We start from the raw sequence: 27,577 nt of genomic DNA on the forward strand, positions 1-27,577 counted from the left end.
TCAGTCTTGCAACAAATCTGAAGAGGCCTCTGACTAAAGACTGTTGCTATGTGGCAGTCTCAGACTGTAAATGGAGTAGGTCAAGCTCTTTTGATGCTAAAAAGCTATATTGCCAGGTTTTACATTTGTATTTAATCTTATCATCGCAGAAAAGTGAAAAGTTTGCTGTTTTAATGTCAGTGTCCTGCCTATAGAGGTGCTTAAGTGCCAAAATTCAATTTAATAAAATCATAGAAAGAGAATTTAAATGTCATTTAATCAAAATATTTTGTTAAATATTAAGCTAAATGTAAAAAAATATTTAATTCAAAAAGCCTATGCAAGTGTTTCAGTTAATATGTAATTATTTCATTGTCTTGTATTTTAGCACTAAGTGAATATATCATGTCAGCCTCACAGTCAGTGGGCTTTCTGTTATGCAATCAGAGTACATTTAATGAACCACATTGAAAGCGTGAAAGCTTGAACTATTTTATAATTTACCGTAGAAATTGGGCAAGAATGACTTTCAATTTCAAATCATTGCTGCATCTTTGTAATTGGGCAATTGACAAAACTCACCAAAGTGACACTGCATGCGTATTGAACACACTTAAAACAAAATGTATTAAATATTCGATGGAAAAGCCTGTTTTGATAATCACGACTTCTAGACCTGTCCTGTTTGAGGATGCAGACGAAGTCAGATGGAGGTGGATGACTCGCTATGGCGGTAAAGGTAACAGCCAGAAGGAGAGAACGTCCTGTTTTTAGAGCGCAGGTGTGATTTTTGATCTATTTTTTCACACAAATTGTCCCCAAATCTTAAAAGGTTTTCTATTGTGTTGTCTTTGAGTTGTGCTGGGAGTTTTTCTTTGCACGTCTGAGCATATTTCAACTAAAAGAAATGTGAAACTGACAAAGGTAATTTAAAGGGGGAAAAGCACAACATTGTACATGTGTTTCTATGTGCATAAAAACAGCGCTGTTTAAAATTAGGAAAACTGCCGCAAACAGCAGGGATGCAATAATTTCAGTTTGTTGGAAGCAGTGACTGTTACAAAGTCTTACAGCTGCTGGGGGGAAGGATCTCCTACAACGATGCACCACCAATCTGTCACTGAAGGAGATCTCTAGCTCTGCAACAGCTTCATGCATGGGGTGGGAGATATTGCCTAACAGTGATGTTATTTCAGCCAGAGTTGCTCTATCTCCCATCACCTGCAGTGTCAGGTCAGGGCAGGGAGCATCCTAGGACAGAGCTGGCCTTCCTGATGAGCTTATCTAACTGCTTCCTTCCAGCTATAGATAAACTTCTACTTAAGCCCTTTGGATTGTTGTGTCCTGAATGACTGAGAATCTACAACAGCATGTGGTCACACATTGCTGCAGGAAGACATCTTTGGGGTTGTGTTGGTCATGCAAGAACTAACTGCACGCCTAAGGAACCCCACAACTCTTGATGTTCAACCTAAAAAATATATTTTCCTTACAAATGTGACACAATTTAAAGGAGAAATAAGCAGCCTTTTTAATAACACGAGATTTCGTCCCGCAAATATATACATATATTCTTGCGCGTTGTGTTGAGACTAAAATGTCAAAAAAAAAAAAAAAGGATCAAACCCACCTCATGAATTATTAGTATCCATGTAATAAGACAAATATTTTTTAACACAAACCTTTGCTAATAAAAAAAAAAATTAAAAGTATAAAATAAAATTAACTAGGTCATTTTAATGTGCTTTATGTTGGGAGTTTAAAGCGCTACAGTAAGTTTGATGCTAGCAGACAAGCAGTGTGTCAATGTCAGATCTCAGTAGCTGTATCACAACACTGCCTGCCTGGAGCCCAGTCTCTGTAGTTACTGTCAGTCACTGCTTCACTGCGCTACTGACAACATCAGTTCACTCACTGGATATAACCACTGTGTTTGCAGTGGGTTAAAAATACGAGAGGAAGTCACAGACGTGTCAATATGAAAGATAGAAACGGTCAGGGTACTTAAAAATAGCCGGCATCAGCTCGGACGAACTTATCTCCCCCAGCCATCCAGGAGAAAGGCAGCCGGCGTGTGACGTTAGGCTGGGTGGCCGACTGCACGCAGCCAAGTCCGAGGTCTGAAGGCCTCCGTGGTTTAATTTGCCTCAGAAGTTACAGCATCGGTTCAATTAGTGGGGTAAGTTACTCTTTGTCTAAATATACGTGTTTTTAATAATTGTTTCATTCAGCGAAGGCAACACGTAAAGCACACAGGAGTGTTGCTCTCTGTCTAGCTTAGCATTAGCATGCTAAGAGCCGCACTAAAATCATGGGGAAATAGCGACTTTTTTTTAGCCGCCAACAGCTAACAGTTAGCTTCACCGAATCATAGAATTAGAACGTCTGGCCAATATTATGTCTTATTTAACATTTCCTTAAAACTTTCGGAGTATTTATCTGTAAACTTAAGTAACATATTGTCCTCACTAAGTTAAAATAGCGAGTATTAGTAAAGAACTCCATTAACCTCACATTGTTGTTAAGAACTAGATGGATAAATGTTGTTTTGTTGCAACTGGACGATCAAACATGCAACTAGATTTATTGAAAACATTGCCATAAATCAAATACTACCTAAGTATAGTGTTATCTATGATAGACTAAGAATGTACGTGTTTCTCCATAATACATAAATAACAGCTGTTAGTTTACACATCCCCTTTCAGATCAATTATCTCTGGACCTGAGCAGTTTTTAAACATGGTAAATGTTACTTATGCATAAGCGTTAAGTCAGTTTATAATAGACCACAAGAACTCAATAGTATGCTTACTTGCATTGAAGTTTTCTCAAAATACACATTAAAAAATACTATTTAAAAAATATATTTTCCTGGCAATCCAAAATGGTTTTGATGATCAAATGAGTGTTATTGAATACCATCTGACTTGTCGAATCAAAAATTCCAAAAAGCAGAACCCGTGTGACAGCATGAAGTGGGCTAAGAAAAGCAACACTTAATATCTGAATCTATAAGCTTTAAGTATCTGATGAGAATACAAAATCATAATCAAAAACACAAGTGGCCTTCTCACATCTTGAGAATCCCAAAACGTACGGGTAGTTGTGTGTGCCAATACATCTGCTTTAAAACTAATAGCACTTCAGAAAAACAACATCAAACCAACAAACAGATATGGTGTGATCATCTGAAGCTACTTTGCTACTCTAATCTAGATAGGTTTTAAAAACTACACATTTTTTTGAATGCTCAGGTTATCTTTGTTTCAATATTGAAATTTTTCACAGCACTGTAATCTGTTGCCGACAGGAAATCAGCGAGCAGAGATGGCAGACAGCGCAGGGCTCCAGTTTGTCAGCTCCTACGCCTTCGAAGCCATGCAGAAAGTTGACGTGGTACGTCTCGCAGCCCTAAGTGACCCGGAGCTGAGGCTGCTGCTCCCCTGTCTGGTGAGGATGGCTCTATGTGCTCCCGCAGATCAGAGTCAATCATGGGCGCAGGACAAGAAGCTCATCCTGCGCCTCCTGTCTGGAGTGGAAGCCGTCAACTCCATCGTAGCGCTTCTGTCTGTGGACTTCCACGCATTGGAGCAGGATGCACGGAAGGAACAGCAGCTCAGGTATTATTGACTTTTTTTTTGTGACAGCGGCTGATGAAGGATACGTCTGTACTCTTAATGCATAATTCCAAGTGTTCACTTTAGCGATTTTCACAATATTTTGTATTTTCCACCAGGCACAAGGCAGGCGGCTCCAATGGTGAAAGCATCCTGGTGTCGCAGCTGCAGCACGGACTCACACTGGAGTTCGAACACAGTGATCCCCTCAGAAGGCTCCGTCTGACTCTCAGCGAGTTGCTGGCCATCATGAATAAGGTTCTTGCATGCCATTGGCCATGCTGCATTCTGAACTTATTGCTGGTGCTGTCTTAGTGAGGCTTCTTTATGTATAAAAACAAGAATAAGATATTATTGTTACACATTTTAGGTGGAAATTATTCACTCAAAGCACAAAAATACTTACTATTTATTTCCATCAGTTCCTCACTGGCAAAAGCTGAATATTTCTCTCTTGTCTTTTTATTTTTCAGGTGACAGACTCCAATGGGGAGTTTTTCTTAAAGTCTTCTGAGCTCTTCGAGAGCCCCGTCTATCTGGAAGAAGTGGCAGATGTCCTCTGTATTTTACAAGCAGGTAACAAATCCACTTTTTTCTCTTTTCTGGAGATGACAGAAAACCTGTGCAATAAATTAGAGCAGAGATTGCGCAACAAGCTTTCTTGTCCAACATCAATGTCTGACCTCACAGATGCTCTTCTGTTTGAAAAGTCAAATAGTTAAGTTAGAAGTTAAAAAGAGAGAAACTAGTCTCACACAACTTTATATATTCATTTTATATTCATGCTCAAATATAGACATACACCCTACTACTATTTGGATGAATGTCCTTGTAGAGATAAGCAATGCCCTGGCAATAGTCCTGGCTTGATTTCGATCACTCTGCCTATATGATTTTATTTAAATAAGCTTGTTTCCTTACAAAAAACATATTTTAAACATAGTTCAAAAATCTGTAGCAGTTTTGATATCTCAGAAGTTTAATAGTTTTGTTGTCTGTTGTTGTTTGTTGTCTTGTTGAAACACCCAGCTGGCTACAGTAGGATTTAGTATGATGTTGGCTAGGCCTGCACGGTTTATTGCAGATTTATTGTCATTGCACTAACAGTGTTCGCCATTTGCATTTTGCAAAGAACTGCTTTGACTGCAATAAATAGTAGCATGCATTTGGACTCTCTGTGCCCGTAAAACCTTGTCATTGGGATGAAATTTATTATTTTTTTCAGTACCTGGATAGACAGCTCCTTATGTGGGTGTTTACTGTGAAACCAAAGCAAAGCTTATCACAATTAATATTCTAATTGCAACATTCACCAGTATTATCACATATTTCCTTCATATTATGCAGCATTATTGGGATGTATGTATATATAAGCCTCTGTGTTCTTTCTGTCCTGCTTTCAGAGCTACCGTCTTTGCTGCCCGTCGTGGACGTGGCAGAGGCTTTGCTTCACGTCCGCAACGGTGACTGGTTCATGTGCCTGCTGGTTGCTAATGTCCCAGACAGCTTCAGCGAAGGTAAGCCATCTGTCTCGGAGGGCCGCATGTCTTTATTAAACAGTGGCAGTTCAGGAAAAAACACTGATTGGTTTGTTATTTTTAAAGGCAACTGTAATTTTAAACTTCTAGTCTTTTGCATCACTTCAGCCGGTTCCCCTCTTAATTCTGACCGCGCCAGAGTCCCCGAGGGTGTGTGCATTTGTCTTTGATGATAAACATTGAGTTCTCCAGCTCACGGAGAGAGCTGTGTGTGCTTTAAGAAGCAAATTAGAGGAGATCTTCTGTTGTCTCCAGTGCCTCCTTATCACAAACAGGGTCGGCGCAGAGTCAATAGAGTATTCCTGCGTTAGCATCAAGAAATCCTTTCTGCTTGACTTGAAAGACGTTTTGAGAATAAAGCCTAAGTGTAATAAATGGGACGTCTAGAAGCATCAAGGCCAGTCCTTTTTAACTACAACTGATAGTCAGTTTAAACTTCGCGAGTATTTTTTTTTTCCACAATGCATAAAAAAGATGTTAGATTCAGCAGAGAGAGAAACTGATATGATTTGAGGACATGCCACAGTCTTATTCAGTCATAACATTTTACTTTATAAGCCGTCTGCTGTGGGGGGAACTAGAGGAAAAATGAGATAATGCCTCCCTGATGAGATTAGAATTGCGTTTCCCCCCCACCCCGATGGCGATGAGTCATGATTCAGTGGTGTACGGTGCTAATGGAGGGCGAGACCTGGCCATAGCAACAGAGAAATCACGGTCTCCAAGGCTGTTGTTTTGGTAAACCATCTGATTGGAATTCCTCCGCATGTGAAAACCGACCAAATGCCTTAAGAGGCGCTAAGACGCTGCTGTGTTTGGGTTCAGTTTGCAGAGGGCTGATCAAGAACGGGGAGCGTCAGGATGAGGAGAGTGTGGGGGGTCGGCGCAGGACCGAAGCCCTCAGGCAGCTCTGTCAGATGAACCCCTCACAAGCCCTGAACATCAGAGCCATGGTGGTGAGTTGCCCTGTTAATGTAATCACAAGACTCCAGACAGAGCCCACAGGCAACCTTTTCCCTGAACCTAGCTAGATCTTATGGAGGTCGTTGTTTATCCTTCTCGGTTTCCACTTCATCTACCTGAGTGAAAACTAATTATCAGGGTAGAAAGGTATCCCAGCAGCCCCCAAAACTGGGAGAGTACTTTTTGATTTAGCCGGAGGATGCTCAAAGTGATGCTTGTGAGGCATTTGTGGCCTCTGGCATGGTTTTTCTGTGACCAATACATCATGATTGACATGTGATCAAAATCAATAGATAATACATCGGATAGAGTATTCAATACATAAAACTTTAATTGAACTCTGATCCGGAACCGCACAGCATTCTGGGAGATGTAGGCAGAAGGAAAACCTTTTACTGCTCAACCTCTCATGGCCACCTAAGCAAGCCTGGTGGCATCATCAAACTCACTCATTCTCTGGTTACCTAGCAACAACCTGTTCAGTTACTCGTGCAAAAGCAGTTTCATGTTTCTCCACCGTGCCTCAAAAGTTCTTAAGAAAAGAAAGACGGCTTGGAGTGAAAACTGAGGATAAAACAGGAAAAGTCACCCGACCAGTTTGGTAGCATTTCAGATATCTAAAACAAAAAATGAATCAAGAATTATCGATATTAACGAATATTCATATCGACTGACGTGAAACGCCTATATTGTGACATGTTTTCAGCCATGTTGTCCAGCCGTACTTTTAAATCAAAACTACTTACAAAAATGTCAGATGCAACACAAAGTGATCATCTTTTCCAAGCATTCTGATTTCCTTCTGTTTTCATAATAAATAGAAGCAGATCTACTTATTGACCTATAAACTACAGTACACCTTGGTGCATCCAAATCTCCTTTCAACTGCTGTATTAAAACTTGGTTAAATACATCAAATGAAGAGTGAGCTAGATCCTGTTTTTATTTCTGAAAACAGACAAAATATTGTTTTCAATTTTCTTCAATCGAGCCCAAAATAATAAGCATACTGGATGCCTTTCATTTAAACAGGAACATGTGGAAAAACCATCTGACGATTTGGATCTACAATCTGATTTCTATTTAAATAATTAAATATTTTTAATTATTTCTTAAATTAAAAATAGTACATACTGTACTTTATTAAGTAAATCTCTTTTTTTTTTGTATCACAACACTTTTGGTGATTTAACTTTTTTTCATTTGCTTTTTTCAACACACTTGCATATTTCAGCCAACAAATCAAATCAGTCCAATTCAAATTCAAAAATTGATTCCAAATTAAATGTTGTGGGTCATATCATCATATTATCAACGGTTCTTCTAAGAAATGTTGTAGTTATCGGCTGTGGGCAAGAAGGATCTCCTGTAGCGGTCTGTATCACAGCAAATTTGGAGAAGCCTCTGACTGAAGACACACTGTTCTTGTATAACAATCACACAAATAGGATGCTTGGGTTTGTTAATGTTTTTCTTAATTTTACGAAGAATCCTTTTTTGCACCATATTCTCCACGGTTTCACAGTCGATCCCCTGAACAGAACCTTCTAGATACAGACAGAGTTCTCTCAGGTTCTTGGGAATAAAAGGTCAAGAAAGCATAATGAAAGCAAGTCAGTATATCTCTCCCTGAAATGTTTGGATGAGGGATGGATTCATCATTCTTGGCACAGTATCTCTCTGTTGGAGACTTTTGCAGCAACCTCGCTCTGCTATCCTTAATGTTTTTTTCCCTGCATTACTATTCATGGCTAATCTAAAATAAATACGTATCACACATCTCTCTTCATCATCTTCTTTCTTGGAAGATGTTTGGGGGAGGACATGTTTATGTCGCTGGATTGTTGTGTTTGTAGAAACATGGTGGAATTAAATATTGAGTGTGATTCCAACATAATCACACATCCTTAGTGGTTTAGCAGACTTCCTTAGTAACATATTAATTTACAGCAGTCTGCGTTTCTGCTCTGCAAAGTGATGAGATCTTAAAAACAAAAATAAAATCAACGCCTGATCTTGGAAGTAACGTTTGTCTGCTGTATGTTGAGTCTGAACACTTGTTGTGTAATTGGCCCTTTTTGCTGTCAACTTTTTTTTCTTTTCCTCTCTCTCTACCAAGATGGACTCGCGTGGTAGAGGTTAGTAAAAGAGATTTGTCTCTTCGCTGATTTATGTTGTGATCCTCTGTGCGGTGCTAACCCTGGGGGGAGAAATTTGTCTTCTCGCTTTCCCTCCTCCTGTGGAGGAGGTTGCAGCGTTAGGTCAGTTATTGAACAAGGCCCCGGGAGGTTGTGAAAATTCATCGCTCCGCAGAATGATGCCTCAGCACGACTTGCCTCCTGCACGGCTCCACTAAGACAGAAGGGCTGTGGAGTTAACGTGAAGCTGTACTTAAAAGTATTTTTAGTTTCCCGACTGTTTCGCCATCTCAGGGTTCCTACGCAGTTTGAAAAAGTATGGAAAGATACGGACTTGGATTCAAGTGTCTTGGGGGTTGGATCAGGGTTTAAAAAGTGAATAGCTGCATATGGAAGACAAATAATTGAATTTATACATTTCTTTTTCCTCTATTTTATTCCGTCTGTTTGCAGATCCATCTATTCAACTGGGCCTGTCACGATAGCAAGTTTTACTGTGCAATAAAGTATCCCACAAATTATTAAGATAAACGATAATATTGTCATTTTGCGACCATTTTCAACTAATGTAACAATAATGATATTAATGCAAGTACACTCTTTCAAAGATAAAAACACCTTAATCTATAAGGAACATTTTACAGTGGAACTGGAAAACATTTTAATTATCCAATATAAATAAACCCAACAATCAAAGAACAATAAGTAAAATGGATTATGAAGTCTCTGTAATCAAAATTTTGTTTCAAAAAATATTGATCATTCAGCTTAGGCAGCTTAGAAAAATGGCAAAAGTGCCAATTAGCATTTTTGTAAAAGAAAAAAGAAAAGGCGCAAACTAATTACTTCATACTGGGTGTCAAATGCTTGCAGCATTTTTCAAAATGCTGGCTTTTTGACAACCTTAGGAATCTTTTTAACTGCTGTTGTCCAAATGGAAATGATCTCATTTTAATTAAACACATAATTTAATTAATTTATTGCTTATCATAGCAGGCTTATATCCAACCGGTGTGGCATTTATCCATCCTCATAAATTGAGGATGGGCGATAAATTGATTTTACCGATTAACCGAGTTTTCTATTTTTGAAGATTTTATTTTTTGGAAATTTTTTATACATTTTTTTTATTATTTAGATTTTTTTTTTCTCACCAATGTCCTTCAAGATATTTTCTGTCAGTTGTGAACTCAAAAACTTAAGGAAAAAGAAAAGAGAGGTTTCATCTTTAAGCTGCATTGCCCAGCCCTGTGATTAACCCTCTACTGTGTGTGTCCAGGTGGAAGAGTGCCACCTGCCTGGTCTTGGCGTAGCTCTTACTTTGGACTACAAACCTGACACGGCGGACGAGGCCGTCAGCCCGCTTGTGTCTTATGTCAGCGGTTTGCTCCTGGGAACCAATAGCAAAGTCCGGACCTGGTTCAGCATGTTCATTCGCAACGGACAACAGGTAAGCAAGAAGTTCTTCACTGTATTGTTTCATTGTTCATAACACCTTTTCCTGAAAATATTTTTTTGTTGCTATTAACTTTTATTTTACAATGAAAATCCCATTGAGATTAAAAATCTCTTTCATAAGAGAGTCCTGCTCAAGACTTGGCAGCAGTATACAGAGTTTACTTCCACAGCAAAACAGAAAACAAATAAATTAGTGAAAAGATTCTGCAGGTAAAACATTTACAGACAGATGATTCCTTCTCCAAATCAGTAAGAACAGTCTTGAAAACATTTAGCGTCAACAGCACCTTTAGCTTCATGTTTTTCTGTAACCAAGAATACGGAGCAGAAAACTGAAAAGAATTCAGTTATTTCAGCTATTTTTATTCTCGGAGCTCACCAGAAAGTCTTACCTGCGTGAGTGACGTCATGCATCTTCATAATGGTTTTTATACGGTACTTAAGTTTAGTAGTTCGTTAAAAAAGGCTAAAAGAGGATTATGTTGTGATGGCAACTGTGGTGCGGGAGCTCAGCATTTGGCTCAGAGGTCTTCCTCTCTTCACTCCGCCAGCGGAAGAGAGAGAGCAGCTCCGTGCTGTGGCAGATGCGCAGACAGCTGCTGCTGGAGCTGGTGGCCATCCTGCCACGCTCGCGCAGCACGCACGTGCCCAACGACGCCAGCGTGGAGGACGGGGGCGGCTCGGGTTACTCCGGTCTCAGGGAGGAGCACGTGGTGAAGGCCAGCGCTTTGCTCCGGCTCTACTGCGCCCTCATGGGCATCGCCGGGCTCAGGTGAGATGCCACATTTGTCATTCTGTCCTCATGTTGGGGTCGTTATTTTTCACCTTTTGTTTGTATTCAAGTGCGATACTTGGCTTGAATTGGACATGTATTTAGACCTACAGATGAAGAAGCGGAGCAGCTGCTGCAGCTGATGACCAGCCGACCTCCAGCCACTCCTGCTGGGGTTCGCTTTGTCTCTCTGTCCTTCTGCAAGCTGCTGGCCTTCCCCACCCTGGTCAGGTACATAAAGTTTTCTTTTTTGTTTGTTTTGTTTTTTAATGCCCTGCAACACCTACTGTATGTGAACTGGAGATGCAGCGATGCAATATTAATATCTGTATCGGTTCTCGTATGGAAAAGAAATTCTAGATTGAGTATCGGTGACAATTTGTCTGATACATCAGAGCAGATCTATTCAGTCTGATTCTATGCTTTGTGCTCTCAGTGACGTCATGCATTATTATTTATTTTATCTTATATTTAGAATTCCTAATTGCACTTTAACCGCTTGCTTGTGGCAGTTTATTTTTACATGTTGTATTGTTTTTGTCAGTTTCTTTATTGGCTGTTGTTCTCCTAATTACTCTGACTGAACAAATTAAAGTTGTTTTGTTTTTAAAAGCTTGTGAAACTATTGGTATATTTAAAATAGGTTTGCTGAACTCGTGCATAGTTATCAAATAAATGTGTAATTCACTATATTTACATCTGTATTAAGAAAACAAACATTTTAAGTCAATTCAACACTGTTTTTTGTATCGGATCGGTTATCGAAAGTGAAAAAAAGTGGATTGGTGCATCCCTAATGCTAATAATGTAACTTTCAGATTTCCTGTCTGTAATAATTTAACTTTATTACCTTCATCTGAATATTCTTGCTAAAATGTTGTTTCAAAAGTCTATTTAAGTGTTGTTTTTATTTATTTCTCAAGTTTTATTACAACTATTCGCACCTCTGTGTTTGTGCAGCACACCAGAGCAAGAACAACTTATGGTCATGTGGTTAAGTTGGATGATCAAAGAGGAGGAATATTTTGAAAGGTAAGACATCGGCAAGAAAAGAAAAAAAACTAATGTGCAAATTACATATTTTTGTTTAATTAATGTTTAGCTGAATCTCTTCAACTGGTTAAATATCAATAAAGGTAGTCATTATGTCTGGCTAAATGAAAACCGTTGCGTAAAATGTTGAGTTTCATCTCAATATAGCTGTTAGGTTCTACAGGTGTGTGTTCTACTTATGGTTTGTTTAATTAATTTACCAGACATTATTTTTGCCCTTTTTAATGAAAAACCAACTAACATGTTCATGAATCTTTTTTTGTTTGTTTTGTTTTTCTTCAAATAAATGATGAAGAGATTTGTATTTATTTCTGGGTGATTCCAGTGTGGAATCGCCTAGAACACTGGAATCATTTCTAGTGTGTCACCATTCCAGTGTGAACACTGGAATGGTTATGTAATTCAGAATTACATTAATTCTGAATGTAATGAGAATTACATTCTGATTTCAACAAGGATGAAATCAGAATGTAATTCTTAGAGTAGATAAATAATTTAAAAAGGATCCAGGAAATCTCCATCCCAGATATACATGTTAAATATTTTGAGACCTTTTTTATATTAAGTACAAAACAATATTGTAAACATTCAGATTAGCAAAAAAAAAAAAAAATCATAATAGAGGTGGTTCTACTTGTAGTTAGCATTGAAGGAGTGTTAGCTGGTATGTGAAAGCATTTTAGGAAATTAACTTTAAAGGTATTATTTATAGCTCATCTCCAAGGTTCATCAGTTGTTTCTCCAGTTTTAAATATTTGAAATCACAATCTCTTAAACCGCTTCTGATTTAGTTCTCTTCCAATGAGTTCACATAATCACAGCACAGCTGAGTTGTTGTTAGCATAGCTCTGGACGTTTGTTGCTCTCGTGCCTCAGGAGAAAACTTCAGCTTTAGTTTATTAAAACGTTAAAAAATGTGTCTCTTGTGGATGTTGAAATTCTTGCATATATGTTTTTTTTTTCCAGTGCCTAAAAGTTAGATTTAGCTGTTAGATTTTCTTTTTCTTTTTTTTTGTAGAATTATGAGCCAACTCTGCACACAGCTTTATCTGTCAGAGAGACTCATCCTTGTTGCGACTCAGGTGCATAATATCATGTATGCTCTGAGCTGGAGTTTGATCTACACTGATGCAGTGTGTGGACTGGAAGATTATGGAAACGAATCAGTTTTATTTAAAATTCGTCCCAATAGGATCCTGGATTATGCACAAGCCTCGATGCCTATCCTCAGTCGCCTCTCATGCATATATATGTGTGTGTGTGTGTGTGTGTGTGCGTGTGTGTGTGTGTGTGTGTGCATGTTTCTTTCTTACAGTGCTGCAGGCGTATCTGCTTCTTTTGGAGAGATGCTATTACTGGTTGCCATGTATTTCCATAGCAACCAGCTCAGCTCCATTATTGAGTTGGTGTGCTCTACTTTGGGGATGAAGGTAAGGTGGGAGGGAGACTTAAATCAATAAATCTGTCTGACTGACCAGGTACTGGCCTTCTCTCCTCCCTCTCATCTGCAGCAGCAGTGCATACACACTATAACACTAATGACACACTTGCAGCATACACACATCAAGCAAGATGCATCATACCCTGTGGCCAATTTGCCATTTTATTACTTATTAAGTGCACTATTGTTTCCTCCCTGCGATCTAAGTAGTTTTCCTGTCTCAGTGTGTTTTTCCACTAAGATGTGTAATGTAATTGGATTTAGAGACTGTTTGTTTCCACCCCCAGGGCATTCCTTTCAATTCAGCGCTCTGCCTGCCATGTAGAATTTTCTTATGAAATATGAAAGGAGGGAATTACAAAATACCAGCGCTGCTTGCCTGGAGGTTGTTTTCAGTCGCAGCGAACCTTGCGGTGTCGATGTTTCTCATTGTTTTCTTTTCTTTTTTTCTTGTTGTTGTTGTTTTTGTCCGGTTTATCTTTTCGCAGATTGCCATCAAACCGAGCTCTCTGAGCAAAATGAAAACCATCTTTACTCAGGAGATTTTCACGGAGCAGGTATTTATGCTGTCCGTCCACGCCGGCGTGTATTTTCAGTTCAGGTATTAAACACGGCGATGAGGAAAAATAAAAAAAAGACCCCATGTCAGCCTCTTCTAAAATATTTGGACATGAATGTTTTAAATCCATTTTAGGTTAACTAGCTTAACTTCCACGACAGATGTGTGAGGAAGAACTCTGTGCTCTCTAAAATAAAGCTTGCTAGAAAGAACATGAACATAATTATTTGAACACCATAGCAGAGATTATCTATCAGGGGACAGGGTGTCCGGACTTCTCCTCAGCTGCAAAATGCTTTTTTATTTGTTGAGGTGAAACAGATTACCATAATTTCCGGACTATAATTTGCATTAGATAAAGAAACATAAAGAAAAAAATGTGTAAAATGCATTTGGGCGGATTTAAGTGGAATTAGTCAAAAAATGCAACATGAAGAGGAAAAACAAAACATAAATCAGGCAGTTGCATTTATTTAGAAATAATTAATCATATGATATAATCTGGTGACACGTTGCTTTTCAAGAATGCTAGTTAGTCAGTGATTAAACGACTAAAGAGTTGTGTTTAAGTGTCCCGTTGTTTCGCTGTGTAGGTGGTTACGGCTCATGCTGTGAGGGTGGCAGTGACGAACAGCCTGAGTGCCAACATCACCGGATTTCTTCCCATCCACTGTATCTACCAGCTGCTTCGGAGCAGAGCCTTCACCAAGCACAAAGTGTCCATTAAGGTTCGTCTCATGCTAACATTCAGCTGAGATTAGACGCTGCGTCAAAGCTCCATCGTCTTGCCAGTTCTTGTAAATGTCGACCAATTTGATGGAACTCTTGATTAGAATCTGTAAAAAGGTTCATATTTTATTGTAATATCATGTTTTCCTTGACAAAAGAAATATACATTTTAATTTGGGAATTCTTTTTTAACAAAATCCCAGATGGCATATTTATTGTTGCTCTTAATTTTAGGTTTTTATTATACTTTTTTAAGTAGACTAGACTTTCAAGCAACTTCTAATTAGTAATCAGTGACTTTATTTATCAATGAATATGATGACACAAGAATGGCTATTTTTCATCTGCTGTCCCTTGTCTATGAGAAATTTGTCTTGCTAAATTTCTAAATGAGAAATTGAGCAAATTTTGTCAATACATTTAGTGACTACAAAAAAAGGAAACTGCAAACGCAGTTATTATAAAAAAGTATAAGAAATCATTCAAACTAATTTCATCCTTCATCTAGATGATGAGGGACGACAGCTTTGATGAATTATGAACCAATTTTTTGTTCTTTAAATCGGTTTTCTGTCCTATAATTTACAAACTTACATATATGTTAAACATTTGTTATACTCTACTGGGAATTTGGTCATATGAGGCAGATATGAACCTTTTTGCCAGTAAAAACTGTAGGATTTGGATGAATAAGTGGAACAAGACCTGATTATTGGTATGGTGGAGGATTTGAGATGCCTTGGGTCTACTACTTTAGAATTTCATTTATTTGGTTTTTTATGTTTGTAAAATAAAAGCACTTTGGTCATTCCTTGATGTGCTAATTTGTACTTTATAACTAAGGTTGGTTTGGCTCTTCCAGTGGATCTGGGAATCTCTTTTAGAGTGCTTGGCATCATGAACTCCTTGGAATAACAAGACATTTAATAAAATAAAATCTTATGTTTTCTGCTAGTTAATAGAAAATAAGATGTTTTAACTGGATAAGAATCCAAAACATTTGGCCAAATGAGAACATATGGTTCACCCTTCTACCATGGCAACCTGAAGACCCAGAGCTAAATCCTTTAGGAAACCTGAGTGTGTACTGAAATATGTGTGAACCTTCCAGGACTGGATCTATCGTCAGCTGTGTGAAACAACCACGCCAATCCACACCCAGCTGATTCCTCTAATCGATGCCTACATCAACTCCATCCTCACTCCAGCGTCCAAGGCCAACCCCGAGGCAACCAATCAGCCAATTACTGAGCAGGAGATCCTCAATGTCTTCCAGAGCTCAGCAGGGGTGAGTCATTCCTGACCGGTACTGCAAGAATCTCATTCTGCAACTTAGAAAATTAACAACAGCAGACACTGCATCACATTTTCTTCAATGTTTCTTCAATTTTATGTGAATTGGATTTATTTTAATCTGCAAGCCCTTTATGGTTCGTCTCTACCAGCGTTGCACTTCTAGAGACATACATTTGTCAAATATCTGAAATGCCGAGCATCTGTGAACATCTGTTTTCTTGCTACAGAGAATCCACTTGAGACCAGGACTTTAACTAGGCCTCTGACCTACAGTCAGTAATTTTTCTTCTTTTATTAATATTTTGTTTAGCAGGGTGATGGCAGTCGAGGAGGACGGCAGCGCTATTCCATCACCACGCAGCTGCTCATCCTTTACTACATCCTGTCTTTTGAAGAGAACCTGCTAGCTAGCACTAAACAGCTGGGTAAGACAAAAAGCATCATGCAGGCCCTCCCAGTGTGACGCCAGCTCACTTCCTGTCTGTTGCAGAGATACAGTGATCCGATATTAATAACCTTATTGATACCAATATTTAAACATTTCTAATCATCAAACGTCTCTGACATTGTGTCTATTCCATAAGGGCAGATCTATTCAGTCTAATTCTATGCTTCTGTGCTCTGAGCGACCTCACGATTTATTATTTTTACATTACATGTAGAATTCCTAATTACACTTTCTGAACCATTAAAAAAAAAAAAAAAGATTTGTTGCAGTTTATTTTTTACACTTTTGATGATTGGTGCAAATAAATTTACAGTTTACATTTATTTCTGTGTTTCAAAAAATTCAGTGCTTTAAATCAATTCAGCGCTGTCTTTGTGTATTGGATCAGTACGAAACCTCAGCTATCTGTCTCAGTATATGAAGTGAAAAAAGTGCATCGGTGCATCCCTACTCTGTTGGAAAAGGCTGTAGCTCATCCACTGTCACTTCCTTCACTGAACAATGTCGCTGGTGTTCATTTGAGGGGAATTTGTCAGGCATCAAGCGGAGGTAGGAAGCTGTTTGACTTCTTTAATCTCGTAGAAGACGCTTCCACCGTGGATGAGCGGTCATTCATCTTTCTCTCTCTTGGCACCAAGCGTTGGCGACTTCGTTGAGAATAAACGGCGAGCCAACAAACAGCCAAGTCCGGTGGCTGTGGGATCACAGTTAACTGGGACACACACAAGCCAGATTAAGCCACATAGTCTGTTTGTTCTCCCACATGACGGGCGCTCCTCTCGCCCTTCGTTAGGCCAGATTTATGAGAGTTTATGCTCATCTCTTTAATTGCTGTGCTTACCCAAGTGCTCCCATAGCCTTCAAGGAGGGAGTAATGAAGCCCATCAGCGTGGTAATGAACCCACGTCAAAGAAAGATCACCTCTGAATTTCTTGAACTCATCAGCACTGCAGCTTTAGTGCCCTTATACAAACCAAATCAAATCTTCGTCCTTCTTCTGTATTCACCATTTGATGCTCTGTGTGTGTGTGTTTTTTTTTCTTTTTTTTTTAAGCACTGATGCAGAGGAAGCCAAAGTCTTACTCCGCAGCCTTAATGGACCAGATCCCTATTAAGTACTTGGTTACTCAGGCCCAGGGGCTGCAGCAGGAGCTGGGGGGTGAGTTTCCAATGTGATATCTACATTCATTAGACTTAACGGGTTGTTAAAAGCTAAAGACGCAGTGATTAGAATTTCTGATCTTCAGATGTTTTTTAAGGCTTTTGACCCTCCGATACCGATTTTTAGCCAAATTCCGTTTCTCTTGACTCCGCTGTAAAACAGGACTTTACTAACATTTGAAGACAAATTGACTAAATGCGTCAGTTATACTCAGAGGTGGGTAGTATTTATTGTTTAACTGATAGGGACAGACACATTATTATATAGATAAACTGAATAAAACAGCAGTTCCATGTCTGTATCATGGTGCTTATAGGCTAATTTTCAGCAGTTGTCCCTACATTGGGTTTTTTAAACAATATATTTAAAGACTATTAGGAAGTGAAATAGTAATGTAAAATAAAACATATTGACAACATATGCAAAATCATAAATCTTATTTATTTTGATCAATTTTCATTGTTTTAGTCTTTAAACAATTTTTTTTAGACAGAGAATGTGAAGTTATGTCAAATTCTTATATTTTATTTATTATTCATTACTGTTTTCATTATTATTATTTTTTTAAATAAATAAATTTTATAAAATACCTGTAATCGAACCTAACTTTACATTTTTGTCTGCCGGATGACATCAGTTTTAAATATTAAATCAAATGTTCTGATCAGTTCCTTAGTAATTTTTGAACTAGATACGTTTTTTATTCTTACTTCAGTAACTTCTTGAACAATTACTTTTTAATTTTACTCGAGTAAAAATACATTGAAGTAGTGCTACTCTTACTTGAGTACAATTTTTGAGTACTCTACCCGCCTCTGCTTATGCTAAAAAAAGTGTCATGAGTCATTTTCACTCATTAGCAACATCCACACAAGAGATGGTCCAAACTGGTGTATTGAATTTTTTTAGTTTCCAACCTAACCTAAAATTAACTAACCACAGTTAGTTAATTTTATTTTTCTGAAAACATAATTCATTTGCTTTGTGGAAAGTTAAAAAAACAACAACAAACTTGTTGCTGATTTCAGGTCTGCACTCTGCACTGTTGAGACTTTTGGCCACCAACTACCCTCACTTGTGTTTAGTGGAGGACTGGGTGTGTGAGGAGGAGGTGACAGGCACACTGCCCCTTCTCAGAAGAATGATGCTTCCCAGTAATACCTGCAGATACACCCAGAACCAACTGCACCAAGGTAAGATCGATGAGGACAGAGAACCAGGTTTAGTCGAGTCATTTTTAGGCCCATCCATCCTTGGCAGAGTCCAACTCTCACCAGAAATGGGTGAGAGTTTAAAAGTCCTTTACCAGAAAGGAAACTGACTTACTGCTCCCTAACCTGGTGAAATTGTTCAGCAACAGTTTGATCTGTTTGTTGTCACAGCTGAGCCAGAAATTACTGCAGAAAGACACCAACAAGCTATTTAGCTTGAAGATAAATGCGACCTTTTGTTTCTCCAGCCTTCCAGAAGTTGCCCTCCAGCAGTCCCAGGCTCATGCGGATCCTGGAGCATTTAACTCTGCTCTCACCTGGAGACCTGATCCCTTACGCAGAGGCCCTCACAGCCAGCACGGCCCTGCTGCTGGAGCCCGGCGTACCCCGACGCTTGCTGCAGACCCTCAACAAGCTCTGGATGGGCCTCAACACTGTGATGCCCCGCAGGTGCTACTTGGTGCTCCATGTGATAAAGCTTTAAAAAAAACACACAAGAATACATTTACTGTATTATATTAATAATATAAATTCTATCAAATTCTGCCCAGTTTGAAATCCTTTAACTCCAAATAAGCATCCTTTTCCAGATTAAAAGTTTATTGCTAAATTTGGTCTTGAATATTGATGATGACTAGATGTTCTGCCTCTAAAGAATGTGACTCAGTCAAAGGGTTAAAGCGAAACCTGCAGGGCAGAAGTTGTTGCTCTTAACTTCAGGCCTCACGCTCACTGTTTGTGTGAATAGATCGCTATCGAGCAAAGCAACTCTCGGTGTGGGTGGACTTGCTTGCTTACATGAGGGTCGCCCTCAATGCGCCCCAGGGCTCTAAGGAGCACGGTTACCTAAGCAGACCTATCGATCCAGAGGAGGCCTGCAACTAGAAGAGCTCAGGGCAGGAAAACTCTCCATGAAGGAGATGTGAGGGATTGCTGCCTCCCCGATGACTTTAGTATCTTTCCATGCTCCCTCTTATGTTGAGTGTTGCAGAGATAGAAGAGAGGGGTCCTGGTGAAGCTGGGAGGAGGGCAGCGGTGTCAGGTTTCACACAGATACATTGATTAATAGGAGTGTGCAAGACGCTTGAAGGGCTTGGAGCTGCAGCACTACCTGCTGTTTAGAGATCAATATCTGGTTCACCCTAACGGGGGCGAACTTTCCATAAGCTAGTTTTAGTAAATTAAGCTATTAATGTCATACAAAGATGTGGTTTACTGGGTTTATTTCAGTAGTTAAAAAGAAAAATAAAGGAAGTTGTCTTTGTAGCGTTTTTTAACAAAACTTAGTCAATGTGTCTACATATTAAACTTATGGCCCTAAATGTCTTAGTCCTTATTCACAAACATTATATAAACAAATACCTGTCATAAAAAAAATATATACTGTACACGGGATGTGTTTTAAAACGTTTTCATCAAAACAAAAACGTCCGATAGGGGGCAATGTAGCACAAACTCACTCCATCCAATCAGATTTAGCTTAAGCTACTTTACAAAGTGGAATAGGGCAAAAAATGTCAGTCAGGTGTTTGAAGCTGGTAAAGACAAACCCAGAATACTTTAGCAGCTGTTGGACTATTTATTGCAGTTTTGTTGCCTGTGACGTTTATGAGGCTCTTTTATTTCTCTTCCTGTTTCAGGTTGTGGGTGATGACAGTAAACGCTCTTCAACCTTCAGCCAAGCTGCTCCGGCAGCAGAGGTACACGCAGAACGACCTGATGGTTGATCCTCTGATTGTTCTGCGCTGTGATCAGAGGGTCTACAGGTAAACACTTCATCATCATCATCATCAAAACATGCCACATTCACACTAGGGATGCAAACAATTAATCTATTAGTTCATTTTAATCTAATAAACCATTAATCGATTAACTAACATCCACTTAGACCTTCTTTTAGTGTTGTAGTTTGGGCATCATCCAGATGAGGGCACCACTGGTAACTTTTAAGCAGAGCCAGTTGATACAGAAACAAAGATGGCGGGGCCATACTAGAACAGTTCTGTTTTAAGATATCAACACAACAACAAGCTACTTACGTTTCACCTCATTCAGTCGTGCTGCAACGTAAACTTCTCAACCAAACATTACTGATGCGTTACATGTGATAACAGGAAAGCAGAGGAAAACACACATAAACATTGCAACATGATGGGGGGGTTTGGGGGTAACCATGATACTAATAAGCACGTTTGATTTTGCGGGCTGTTGTGAGTTAATGAACTTCCTTCAATTGCAACCACAGACATCTCTGTACTCATGAGAAATCAAGCGTTTCACATATTTTCTTCTTTTCATCTTTTCTTTTTCTATTCAGCAACCTAAGAGGTTCTGTTTTTGTTATATTTTATTTTATAAATATGTCTAAGTTTAACAGTGTGAGAAAGCCACAATTTTCTTATTCAGTATTTAATACAGCCGACACAAAGTAATATTAAAATGTAATGTTTTTTGTAATTCAGCATATTATGAAAAACGTAGTCCTGTATGGAATGGTGGTCATCTCTTTTGATATAAGAGCAAACTCAGCCTTTCAAGAAAATGGCTGCTTATCAAATAATTGTTAGATTATATCAACCAACCTCAGATTAACTCATTAACCGATAACTTACATCCCTGATTCAGACATCGAGACCCAAGCAGATGCCAAAGTGAATAAAATGGATGTCATAAACATTTTTTCATTAGATGTCCCCCTCTGATGGACATCGTCCTTCACATGCTGAACGGATACCTGCTGGCCTCCAAGGCCTACCTTCAGTGTCACCTCAAGGAGACGGCTGACTTCGATCGGCAGAATCAGATCATTTCCAACGTGGCGGCTCCCGGTCAGCCAGACACGCCCGAGGTCACCAGAGAGGAGCTGAAGAATGCCCTTCTGGCTGCGCAGGTGAGTGAAACACTCATCAAAACATTGGGGTTGCATCTTCGGACCCGCAGGGGGTCTGATAACCTGATAACCACTTGTCTCTGTGGGGCCTGCAGGACAGCGCGGCTGTCCAGATTCTCCTGGAGATTTGTCTGTCCACCTCCGAAGAGCAGCTGCTGGGGGCCGCCACAGACAGCCTTCTGAGGACCAATCAGGGCCCAAAACAAGGAAGCCTGCTGTCGACGAGCAGAGGGAGCGTGGATGACACCGAGCCGGACGGGGGACTGCTCAGTGACCTGAGGGAAGTCCAGTGCCTCATCTGTTGTCTGCTGCATCAGATGTTCATTGCTGACCCAAACATTGCTAAGCTGGTTCACTTTCAGGTAAATACAGTTTTGTCCTACTTCCCCTCCCAAGTCTTAGCAGCAATAGTCTCTGGTGCTCAGAGCAGCTGTGGGCTTTTAAAGGGGCAGTATTATGTACAATCGACTTTCTGAGCTTCACATCATGTTATATAATGTTATCCCCTCAGCAAAAACATATCTGCAGTGTTGCTTTGATTCTTTCTTGCACATTTGAGGAATCCTTTAGTCTCCCATGGCAACCATTCAGCCGTGCAAAACGCCTTGATGGACCTAGCGCTGCCTTCAAATACAGATCTCCTCCTCACACCTGCAGCTTCCGAGAGCCGCCTCACAGGGCAGCCCTCCCCTGTTCCTTCCCCCCTCGGCTCCTTCAGACTAGCCAGTAGCAATTAGCAAACACCTGGTGGAACTGCACATCTGCTGAGCTCGTTACACGAGCTGCTTCTCAGTGAAACACTGGTAAAACGTTGTTAAAGAGTTAATAGAGGAGTTGTGATGACTTCCTGAAGGCAGTTTCAGAAAGAGCAGGAGTTTAAAAACCATTATATAGTCAACAGATGTGTAAGCCAACAAGACTACACTTTGTCAAGTGCCGTCGATAAAATGTTAATTACACATCAAATATGTTGGTCAATGTTCCATTTATTATGGTGCTTTGATATATTTAGCATATTTGATATGCCTTTTTGTAACAACTGAAGGTAACATAGCAACTTCATTTTGCTATAAAGTGGCGCTATGTGGCTGGCAGACACCTGATACCGCCCCTTTAACGAAGGATCAGATCACGTCTACTGCACCAGTCGCCACGTTGTGCTTCAGTAATAAACTGCAGCTCTCCCACTAGTGTCTGACAGCCATATGGTGGGCTTCTTCTAAAGTAAATCCACCTCTGTCCACACGCTGCTGAACATAAACCACTAATCCACACACACACACACACACACACACACACACACACACACACACACACACACACACACACACACACACACACACACACACACACACACACACACACACACACACACACAAAAAGACTGTTTGGATGAGTCAACTGTCCCCTCCCTTGTCTTTATGGTTTAATTATAGGATGAATATTTTCTTCCCCCCCTCCCTTTGTGTCAGGGTTACCCTCAGGCTCTACTGCCTCTGACTGTGGCAGGCATCCCCTCCATCCATATCTGTCTGGACTTCATCCCAGAGCTGCTGGCCCAGCCCCAGCTGGAGAAGCAGGTGAGTCCTCCCTGCTGCTTCCAGGCTATAAAATCCTGAACTTTGCTTGGTTTTGTGCCAGAGCCTCCCTGATAGACCTGCACTCTTCACCGGCAGCTCCTCTAGGTTGAAATGTACAGTATTTATTGTGTTACATCCATGAGTGACATCTCGTGTACTTTCTTTTGCCCACAGATCTTTGCAATTCAGCTGCTGTCATACCTGTGCACGCAGTACGCCTTACCCAAATCCCTGAGTGTGGCCAGGCTGGCCATCAGTGTGATGGGCACGTTGTTAACAGGTCAGCTGCGTCTTGTTCCTTTACAGAACAGGTGTCAAACTCGAGGCCCAAATCCAGCCCACCATAACTTTTCAGAACCTTCAAGATGCCAATTGTGTGCTTAAGTATTATTTTATCAATCAAATCAACTGTACCAGCGATGAGTCTTTATCATATCGTTTATCATTTATCTTGATGAATTTGATTTATCGTCACAATAAATTTCAATCAACAATGTTTAATCCCAAAAAACTGCCCATAATTTTGGGATTATTACTTTTTCTGTTTTTCGTTGAACAGTTGGTTCAATGAAGGCGTCGGTATACATCAATCAGCTTCAAAATATTGATTAAATGCAGTTTAGTGATACAAAATCATCCTTCTTTATGACTGGTGGCACAAAGATGTGCATTATAAATGGGTATGTTTGTTTTATTTTTTTAATTGATCAGTGTTTGTGTTTGTGGGGCTGTGATTGCTGTGTCATGCAGTAACAACCATACAGTTACCTAAAAAATAGGTAATAAATAGTTTTTATTGTCACATTTATTATTACCACAATAGCAGCTCAAAATATTATCCTAAAACTTTTAAATCCATATTACTCCCCCCAAGAAGTTCTCATTGAATGCAGAGGCATATTATATTTAATATTTTAGCAGTTTGTTAATGGAGTGGTTTTATTATTCCATCCATCCGGCCATCTGAGGACATTTATGATCCTGACAGGCCCAAAATGAAAATGAGTTCTACCACCCCTGCTTTATGGGATGTTTTCATTCTAACTCCTGTTAGTATTCAGCAAACATGGTGTTTTAGTATCGCTATTCCTGTAGAATGCTGCCACCGTCTGGCTACTAGCTGCTACTGCAGCCATCCCTCTTAATTACAGGGCATTTAGCAGCCTACTTAAGAGTGTGCTCTGTGTTTGCACAGCTGCTGTTTGGACTCATAAGTGTGTGTTGTGCTTTGTAGTGCTGAATCGTGCCAAGCGGTTCTCCTTCTTCATGCCCACGCTGCCGTGCCTGGTGGCTTTCTGTCAGGCCTTCCCTCCTCTTTATGATGACGTGGCAGCTTTATTGGTACAAGTGGGCCAGGTCTGTGCTTCTGATGTGGCCACCAAAGTCAGAGACATCGACCCTTTCATTGCCCGTAAGTATAACAGTTACTTTGACTGTTCGGCTTATGGTTAGCTAAGAAAAATAAATGTTGCTCGGGTGTTCAATGTTAGAGGTGTGCGATCAATCGATCTGAAACCAAGTAACTGCAAAATAAATGCAAGTAAATATCGCAAATACTTTTTATCTATGTTTGATACATTAATCAAACTTCTGACCTTTAGGTGTTTTTGTGGTTTTTCCTTTTAATTTTTTATTTATACTTTCTGTTAAAACCAGGACGGATTCGGGACAAAGTACTGTATTTGTGTCCACAAAAGACTTCAATAACATTTACATGATAAACAGCAACAACAGAAAAACAAAACATATTGGTGTGTGTTGTTTCATGCAGAATACAGAGTGCAAAAAAATATCATTTGAGAACAAATCAAAACAAAATCTTTTTTTGAGGTACATCACCAAAAATAAAATAAAATAAAAACCTGAAACTAAAGGGTTGATTTTACTACACTAGTATCGATCCGATACTGATACAGACTAGGTATTGATATTATTGATATTTTTGGGTTAATCAATGGCTTAATTGCTGCTCTGCATGTATTTCAGCAAAATTGTTTTTGTGTGTCTATATACTCCAGTTAATGATTAATGGATTGTTAAATTAATTGATAATTATTTCAATAATTGATTAATCACAATTAATCCAATTATTTGGTTCAGACCTTTAAAACATACTAATGCATTGCTTTTGTTGGCGCACTACTATGACGCCACAAGAGGCTCTCGCCTGCCCAGTGAGATTTATATATTTATTTAGTAGTAAGAAGTTCCCTGAGATGTTGTCAAGTTTGACACTGATAGTCTTCCATCTCGGTATTACAGCACACTTTACCAGAAGACCTCCAAAACACAACAAATGTTGAGATTACATGTATTAAAGTGGATACCGGTTACATTTAAAACATTTTATTATGGCTGAAGTAGAAATAAAAGCTTCCTCCTCCTCCCAGGCCTCCAGAGTCTGAGAGAGAAACCTCAGGAAGCCGCAGCTCCGGGCGGAGGCTCTTCCAAGCTGACTCTGCCTCAGAAGACGGCCGAGGAGCTGGGCGGCGCCGACCCCGATGTGCAGCTCTGCTACTGCGTTGAAGCCACCTTCATGGACATTATCAGCTCCACGCTTCACGGACTATAGACTGAGCACACATTAAGACTTTCATACATTCTGTGGAAGCAGAGAGACCTGACCTGAAGAGACAGCTAGCCTGCTGCCTGTCCAACACTCCTAACAGGGGTGCTGTCACTCTCTGCACATTACAGCACGAAACTAATGCAGCTAAATGTTGCTGTGAACTGTGGGGAGCGTTTATTACCGTTTTTGTTTGTAATAAAATAATAAAAAATAATCTGGTGGCCGTCTGAGAATAAACACATTTCATACTTTTTATCTTTAGAAATAACATCCAGGGGTTCATTTATGAGTGAGAGCACTGTTATGTAAAGCATTGTACATACATTAACTTCTAGCTTCTTTTTAACTCACTTTTTGAAAGTGTCCTCAGTGTAGGTCTGGATAAGTACTCAGGGCTTATTTAATGTTAACGACACTCAGAGCTAAGCAAGAAAAAGGTTTTGATCTATAGGAGCCTTTGATGTAACATTACGACTAAATAGCTTTAATCTATGGCTTCATTGGGACAGTGATACACTGGTTAACAGTTAGCGGTTGAAATCGCTTGCTGAAAATACAGCATATACAACTTCACATAGTTGCTAACTAGAGAATAATACACATATTGGAAAGGAAGCAGTCGGCTGAGGTGCTGGTCCAAAAAACATCCAGGAAAATGAGGGAGATATATTCAGATCAAACTCAAAACCAGCTGGATTTACTCCAGACTTAAATCTTCAGTCATGTGGAAAAATTAGGACAACCTATTAGATATAAAATTCTTTACAAAGGAACTATGTTCACATATTGATGGCGAACCTGATTCTTTGAATTGGCTGTAACCATCAATATCCTTGATCCTTGTTTTTCTGATTAAAACAAAGAAATGCTTTTCCAGCTGAGAGGGGAAAAAAGTAAAACATCACAATAGCTTGAAAATGACCTCTACCCCTGATTTTCAGCTGTGTGACGTTTACGTTTCTTTCTCCATTTCCTGGTTTCAAGTCTCCTCAGACAGGACTTCCTGTTTCTCAACTGCCACCCACACCTTGATGGATCTCCTGGTATGTTTTGGTTCATTGTCCTGTTGTAGAGTCCAGCTCTGCTTTCCTTTTCCCCAAAGATGGTTTCACATTTTGCTCAAGCACCCTCTAATACTCTGTAGAATAGACGGTGGACTCTATGATGGTGAGCTGGTCAGGTCCTGCTGCGCCCAGAAACTGAGACTTCCATCTCCACGCTTCACAGATGACGTAAGGTATTGTATTTAGACTATACCTCTACTGAACTCGTACGGTGCACCTATCTTCCTTCCAGAGGCCTCTTTCAAACTCACCACAGTGTTCACCCTTACCTCAGCAGTCAGACTGGTTCTGGACGATATGGCTGAAAAATGTATCACGATACGAGCGTTTCGTATCGCTCGATATCGGTAATTATTGAATAATTTTTGTTTGTTTGTTAAATAATACTATCAAACAGGTGATGTGGCCTTTTCTGATTTATCCACAAGTTTCACTCTGTCACTTTTTCATTTTTATTTTGCCACCGTGTCTTTATGAAACTACTGCTGCGCAAGTTACTAAACAGGTAGTTGCTAGGCAACCAAAGTGAAAGAGTTAGCTGGCCGTGGTTGAGGTTGAGCAGCTAAAGTATCGAAATCGGAGTACAGTGAAATTATTGAAAATTCTGACGTGTTATCTATTGATGTTGATCGAGTGTCTATCGCGATATTATTGATTTATTGGCCAGCTCTAAGTCAGTCAACACTAAACTACATCTAAATAAGGATTAATAAAGTAAAATAAATCCCCTCAGAAGTTTTATTAACGATGTTTTATTTTTGTTTTATGGCTTTTATTTCTCGGTAGTGTCCAGAGTTATATTGTCTAAATTTGTACAGTCTTTGTTTTATTTTATTTTTTTAAACTCTGGTGAACACGTTTTTATGTGCTACAGATTTGATGTATTTTTTTTTTAACATAAACATAAAAACATCCGGATCACGTGACGGTATAAAATCCTCTAAAGTGATTGAACTGAATTGTTGAACTGTTTTCTCTCCATGGATGTACTCTAAAAATTCGCCAGAGGGCAGTGTTGTCACATCAAAAACAACCCCATCCGGTTAGACTTAAATTATTACTAAGAAAAATAGAGGTTAGGTGCCAGAATGTTCTCTTCTTTCCCCC

The 27,577-nt window shown here is 39.5% G+C and overlaps 1 protein-coding gene across 2 annotated transcripts; it reads left to right on the top strand.

Annotated features, from left to right (window-relative positions):
• Positions 1 to 1,857: 1,857 nt before the first annotated feature.
• Positions 1,858 to 25,625, top strand: ints2 (integrator complex subunit 2). 2 transcript variants are annotated; one of them, XM_023342835.1, is made up of 25 exons: positions 1,858 to 2,158; positions 3,293 to 3,602; positions 3,719 to 3,857; positions 4,073 to 4,175; positions 5,003 to 5,116; positions 5,963 to 6,093; positions 9,518 to 9,688; positions 10,248 to 10,468; positions 10,574 to 10,699; positions 11,429 to 11,500; positions 12,837 to 12,951; positions 13,451 to 13,519; positions 14,115 to 14,249; positions 15,362 to 15,538; positions 15,857 to 15,971; positions 17,049 to 17,153; positions 18,185 to 18,349; positions 18,616 to 18,817; positions 20,008 to 20,133; positions 21,056 to 21,257; positions 21,353 to 21,619; positions 22,730 to 22,837; positions 23,012 to 23,117; positions 24,072 to 24,248; positions 25,228 to 25,625. In XM_023342835.1, exons 2-25 carry the CDS (start codon positions 3,310 to 3,312, stop codon positions 25,407 to 25,409), a joined length of 3,621 nt encoding a protein of 1,206 aa, XP_023198603.1. In that variant the 5' UTR covers positions 1,858 to 2,158; positions 3,293 to 3,309; the 3' UTR covers positions 25,410 to 25,625. The 2 variants fall into 2 exon arrangements, with proteins under 2 accessions (XP_023198603.1, XP_005812378.1); XM_005812321.2 differs by having other exon boundaries at positions 15,860 to 15,971.
• The last annotated feature ends 1,952 nt before the right edge of the window (positions 25,626 to 27,577 follow it).

Source organism: Xiphophorus maculatus, chromosome 11 (assembly GCF_002775205.1).
Source record: "Xiphophorus maculatus strain JP 163 A chromosome 11, X_maculatus-5.0-male, whole genome shotgun sequence".
In the NCBI taxonomy this organism is placed as follows: domain Eukaryota; kingdom Metazoa; phylum Chordata; class Actinopteri; order Cyprinodontiformes; family Poeciliidae; genus Xiphophorus; species Xiphophorus maculatus.